Source organism: Octodon degus, unplaced genomic scaffold (assembly GCF_000260255.1).
Source record: "Octodon degus isolate 3935 unplaced genomic scaffold, OctDeg1.0 scaffold00032, whole genome shotgun sequence".
Lineage (NCBI taxonomy): Eukaryota > Metazoa > Chordata > Mammalia > Rodentia > Octodontidae > Octodon > Octodon degus.
The window spans coordinates 3,647,362-3,653,421 of NW_004524608.1; the positions used below are offsets into that span (position 1 = coordinate 3,647,362).

General features: G+C 46.1%; 1 protein-coding gene across 3 annotated transcripts in view; it reads left to right on the plus strand.

The window, feature by feature from the left end:
- The window catches only part of Gatad2b (GATA zinc finger domain containing 2B), a 103,951-nt gene extending 98,227 nt beyond the window's left edge, over positions 1-5,724 (plus strand). For all 3 annotated transcript variants that reach the window (XM_004629831.2, XM_023713631.1, XM_023713632.1), the window contains one exon: positions 703-5,724. In XM_004629831.2, coding sequence (XP_004629888.1) covers positions 703-836 — 134 coding nt within the window. In that variant the 3' untranslated portion in view covers positions 837-5,724. The remainder of the gene's footprint in view (positions 1-702) is intronic.
- Positions 5,725-6,060: the final 336 nt, after the last annotated feature.

Genomic DNA, 6,060 nt, shown 5'->3' on the forward strand with positions numbered 1-6,060 from the left:
CAGTTCTTTAGCAGCCCTTTTAGGTTAATTGTTCCTTCCTTTGTTTTCTTTTTGTTCTTTAGGATGTACAGTAGTATTTCTTTGCTCTTTCTCTGGATGCTTGCTTGTTTTGGTTCTTTTTTTAAGTTTGAGACAGTGTCAAGACAATATTTAGTTCAGGCTGTCCTTGAACTTGCAGTCCTCCCTCGGCCTTCCAATTGCTGGGATAACAGCTGCGTACCACCATGCTTGGCAGCAAATGTTTTCTAAGTTCAAAACACAGCCCTACTGTTATAAATGTAATAATGACTGTGCCTTCTGTGGGGCCCACTCTGTCCTGACTGACTTCACCTGTCTTGTTTCAGTTATCCAGGGGTGCTTCTCCATAGTCTGTGGCCCCCAAATCAGAACAGATTCGATGATTACATCCCTTTTTCTTTACCTTCCCCCCATCACTGTACCATACTCTCTTTACTACATTTCTTCTGTTGTGTTCATTATTCCTGGTAGGATTAAAATTTCAGGAAAACCTCTTTCCCTTGGGAGTAGGAAGGTAGTAGAAAGCTTGGGAGTAGAAAGGTGAGTAGCTGCTGAAATAGAGCTAGCTAAGTCTTCATAGGTGCAGGTTCTCACCCTATCTACTATGCAGCCCCAGGGTAATGCAAAAGATAACATGGTTTAATCTTTTAAAACCTCCCCTCCACTTTTGTCTCTTTGGTCTAGGTGTCAACATTGCATACTTGAACACTGGCATTGGAGGACACAAAGCCCCCAGTTTGGCAGACCGACAGCGCGAGTACCTTTTAGACATGATCCCTCCTCGGTCTATATCGCAGTCCATCAGTGGACAGAAATAACGCCTGGTCCACTCGCACTGCCCCAACCTTGAATCCTTTACCCCTTTTCTCTTCCATTGCCCCAACTTCCGTCGCATGCAGTGCCTGTACTGGTGCCTACCATACACGGAAAGCAAAACTGAAAAACAGAAGACAAAAATAGAAATCAACGAGAAAACACAACGCCCTGCCCTGCCATCTCCCCTTTCACACTGCTGCGATCTGTTCTCCTGCCGTTTTATCTTCTCTCTTCAGTTTTCTTTAACAGTGAAGTGGATCTTTGCCTCTGAGAGAGGTGAGGATGAGGCCCTGGGAGAATCTAAACCCTTTGACATGTGTTTCCTAAGTTTGTTTTATGCTATAACTATTAATCTTTTTTTAATTATATTGTATGCCCTCCCTTTGTTCAGTGAACGGTTAAGTCTCCCCCATTCTTTTTTCTTTTTCTGTCTTTTTTTTTTTTTTTTTAATAACATAAATGACTTCAGTTCAATGATAGGAGCAGTGCAGATTGCAGTAGGGTCTCAGCTGCCAAGCAGGACATGACCTGGAGCATTAGGGGCAGAGGTTTGGATGTGCTTAGCCTGAGCTGTTGGGTAGATGGCATCAGGTAAGGAAGCGTAGCACCTCAGCTGTGGGTGTTTGGGGCTGGACATTAGAGAAGCTGTGTTCTAGTATTATAATCAGGCTCTAAGAATGAAGGGAAAGAGCCTGGAGAAAGAAGCTTTAAACAACCACCCTGGAATTCACCTGTGGAAGAGGGGCAGGAAGAGGTGTAAGGGGAGCATAGTGGTGAGCTAGGGAGGACTGAGGCTGGCCCCTGGCCTTCCGGGTGTGGGGGTGTGAGACTGGTCTGGTCCCAGTGGATCTACTCCAGGCCCAGTAGCCCAGATTTTAATCTTGTTTTCTTAACAGAATTGTCCCTCACCCCACTCTCACTCTCTTTAAAAATCCCAGTGTTCCCTCCTTTAACCACAGCCCCATCTATGACACATCTGTTCCAGGCTGAGTTTGCTGGGGTTCTAAAAGCTGGAATGGGCATGATTGAGTCCAGTGACCAAAGGAGGAAGCAGGGGAAGAAGCTCTCTCAGCAGCTGCGGTTCTCACATCTGTCTGTCCTTTCTGTCTATGGAGAGGCTGAGAGTAAGGCTCAGAGAATCAGGGTGCAATCTTGCCCTGGCTGAGGCCGTGACTGCAGAACCAGCTGCCCAAGGCCAAACACTTCATGTCATAGCCAGCTTTGGACCTATGCTACACAAATGTTGTCTTTCCCCACCCCAGAATTCTATTAATTTTGATTCTTGTTTTCCTTTATTTTTTTCTTAAGTGCTACTAATGTAGAGAATGAATTGTGCAATGTTGCTGTTCTGGGGATTAGGGAGATTCCATCCCATTTGCTCAGCTGTGGGGGAGGTGGGAGGGGTTTAGGCTGTTTTTTTGAGGTAAGGGAAGCCCCCTTAAGGGAAGGATTTCTGCTCTCAAGAGTGTGGAGAGCACCTGCCTGCCTCTTGAGCTCTACAGGCTGTCAGAGTGCACTGGGGTTACTCTTAGCAGAGGTATGAAGAATTGTTTAATATTTTGCCCTTGAAAGCCACCTGAGGAAGTTCCCTCATTTTTATTTTTAAAAAAATTAAATAATTTTTTTAAAGTAAAAAGGCACTTTTAAAATTAACACACAAACTGCACATCTTCCTCATAAAATTTGGGGGTAGGGTGGGAGAAGGAGCTGAAATTAGGCTTAGTTCCCCACTCTGACCTCTATTCCCCACACCCCAGTCCCACTGTGGGTGATTATACTGGCCCTACGGGTCTCCCTGGCTTTTTTTCTTTTCTCCCTTCCCCCAAATTCATTGAGCACTTAATAAAGGAGCAGAGATGCAACCAGTGTCTGGGCTCCCCAAGTGGTGAAATGATCTGGAAGCTAGACGCTAGTAACAGGTAGTGATCGGGTCGTTTCAAGTATTTTGGGGGAATGTGGTACCCCTGACTGTAAGTGGGAGAGGGAGGGGGGTTAATGGAACTGGGTCTGGGGTTATTTTAAAATTATATATATATATATATATAAAAAGATATATTCTTACATCTTTTCTTTGCCCTCTGTGCTTTGAAAGCACTGGATGAATTGTTTGGTTTTGCTTTTCTCTCTTCCACAAAATTGGAAGCTTTTTTTAATGTTTTTCCTACAAGTCATCCTGCCTTGTGGCATGTCTGTCTAGCCTTCCCCCTCCCCGTGATAAAGTGCCATTTCTGTTAAGTCTCCCTGACCCCCAACTCAGAGGTGCTCAGAGGTACAAGGTGCCCAGGTTTGTCATTTGAGATTACAAATTAGGAACAGAGAATGTGCAATACCGTCTAGCTGGGGGCTATCCCTGCCCTGAGCTGAGCCCCTTCCCTGGGAGCCAGGCCACCTTGAATGGGATTCAGATGTAAGATGCATAGAGAGGAGGGTGATTGGGAAGGAAAGCCCACAGTCTAGTGCCTGCTCAGGTGCTGAGAGAGAGGGCAAATCTTCCCTGTTCTTCCCTCCTCTGGGTCATTTACACAGAAGCTGCTTACTGACTGGTTAGCTCTGTGACCCTTTGCTCAATCACTGAGGCTTAATTTCTTACTCTCATCCCCATCCTCATACCCTACCCAGGGACTCATGTTGGGATGAGGGCTCCTTAATCATGATGAAAGTGTTAGCTGCCCACTGCCTCTATCCCTCCCTCTACCCTTTCACCCTCAGTCTCCAGGGTTCATCCCTGACTGCCTGCTGTCCTTCCAGGTCTGATGTCACTGTCCTCTCTAGCCCTTGACCCTGTAGACACTAACCCTCATGCCTGAAGGATAGGCAGGAAGACCCTGTCTTCAGAGTTGTCCTTTGTCCTGGAGCTCTGATTCTTGGGATATTGAGAGTGAGGGTCCCACCAGTTCTGCCTGGCTTCTTCCAGACCCTGAGGCACTAAAATATTACTCATGGGTGGTGTCTTACTCCCTAGAACCTGAAGTGGGTGGATTAGTGGTAAGGTTTGGGTGAAACTAGGGGACAGAGGTCCTTATTTGTCAAGTTTTGTCACTTAACCACAGCATCTGGACTCTCCATTGCTGGAATAAGTATTTTTCCCACATTTTTCCCCCCTTTGGATATATATATGGTAGACTTTTTTTTTTCTTTTTTTTTTTTTTTAAGACAGATAAATGTTTTCCCACTTTGGTTTCCTTTCCTTTTCCCTTTAAAAGGAATTAGCTATAGAACTGCTTTGTAAAGATGCTTCTTGGTATTTTACTTTTGTTCCTTTCCCCAGCCATTCCCTTCCTCTCCATTCCTCCAAAAGGTGAAACCCTCCTCGTTCCCCCACACCCCAGCCCTAGGCTCCCTTCCTTCCACCAAGATCTTCATTAGCTTATGATACTTGCTGCCGAGATGTTATAACAAGGACTCATTCGTGTATATAAGCTATTTCTTGATCCATTTAAAAGGAATTGTACATTGTGTAGAAAAAAAAAAAAACTGAAAAAGAGAAAAAAAAGCCCTAGCCATGGATATTGTGAAACTGTGTTACGTCATTTTGTAATGTGCCCGTTTGTGTATGATCCGTGCAAAAGGGTTTCTGGGGAAGGGGTGGGGGTAGGGAGGCAGGGCTGCGGAGGGAGGGGAGGGAGTGGGCCGGGCCCAGCTCACTGAGACTGGCAGCTGCTCCAACCCCATCCCTCCTTAGAGATGCCACCTCCCCCACCACCCACCCCTAATTTGTGCCTTGCCTCCCCACCCTGGAGTAGTCCCTCCGGGTCACCAGCACTGCCTTGGCAGAGCCCACTCCCTACCCTAACCTGCCCCTCTCCCTGCCCCCCAGCATTAGGTTGATACTGTGGGGAAGTGCTGGGGATTGGGAGGTAGTGGAGGAGTGGGGCAGTTCCCGGGGGCATCGAAACCAAGTATTATTATGAATTGTAATTGTATTTGCACTGTTTTTTCCCCTCTGATTGCATCAGCATATATACAATATACCTGTATAACAAAATCCAGTGTCAAGCTTTCTTATGCAAGGGATTTTCCCCACCCCATCCTCCAAAAGAAGAGACCAAGTCTTGTGGGCCTTTGAGGGTGTATTGTCAGAGGATGGTAGAAAGGAGTTGATAAGTTATTGTAAGGCAGTCTCATCTAACGAGAGCCCTAGCTGTCTGCAGCATTAGAACCTGCACAAATTTCAATGAGGCTGGGCTTCTGGCCCAGGACTGGAAGATAACCACCAGTGCAGAGGGGCACAATTTAGAGACCAGAAGTCTCGTATCCTAGTGTGATCTTTGGTACAGTTCATTTTCTGGGTCGGAGCTTTTTCTAATCTATGAAGTGAGTTGGGTGAGACTATGAAGTCATCTGGCCATTTAGTTTAAAATTTTAAAATTTAGTTGCCCCACCTTCTGATAAAATACTGCTTGAGGTGAAGGAAGTGTAGGGTTAACAAATCTGGGAGGAAATGTATCACTGTAAAATGGATATGGATGAGACAGTGCCCTACTTTAACATGGACTTGGGAGGTGACAGTAGTGTTTTGCATATCAAGTCAGGCCAGTCACATCTTTGTCCACGGGTTTAGCCATCTGAGGTCAGGGACCAGGCGACAAGCCCCACCTCGCCACCAATCACAAAGCCAGTGTGGTTGACCCATGAAATGCCCCAGTTGGTGGACTAGTTATTCCCTTTGAGAGCTACAAAACTTCCTGTCGTCTTGGTGACAAATAGGAGAGCTCAGATATAGCCCACATCTCTCCTTCCCCCAGAATCTCATCTGAACCCCCCAAGACAGCTTTTTACTGTCTCAGGGGCCCAGTTTCCCCACTGCCTGGGCTGAGCACTCCCACTTTTGAGGTTCTTGGCTGGTGAGGCCCGGGGAGGGTGCAGGATGGGGGCCAAGCCCTGGCTGAAGGGGGAAGGATAGAGGGGTGGGGTGGGGAGCAGGGAGGTGGAATGGGGAACAGCCTTCCCTGAACAGGGTGGGTGGGTGGGGAACAAGACCCTTTTGCACAACTCTAAGTTTCCTTTTTCTTTGCTTTCTTTTTTTCTTTCTTTTTTAACTCATTCTAATTTTCTGCATTGTGTTTGGGAAATAAAATGAAAAAACTAAGACCAATAGAAACTGGTTTTCAAAAAGGCAAATACACTCCCATCTGTTTCAGATGCTGCTGAGCAAATTTCAGCGGTGAGATTCTAATAATAAGCTAATTTTTGGAGAAAGGATTAAAAGAAAAAAAAACTTTGTAA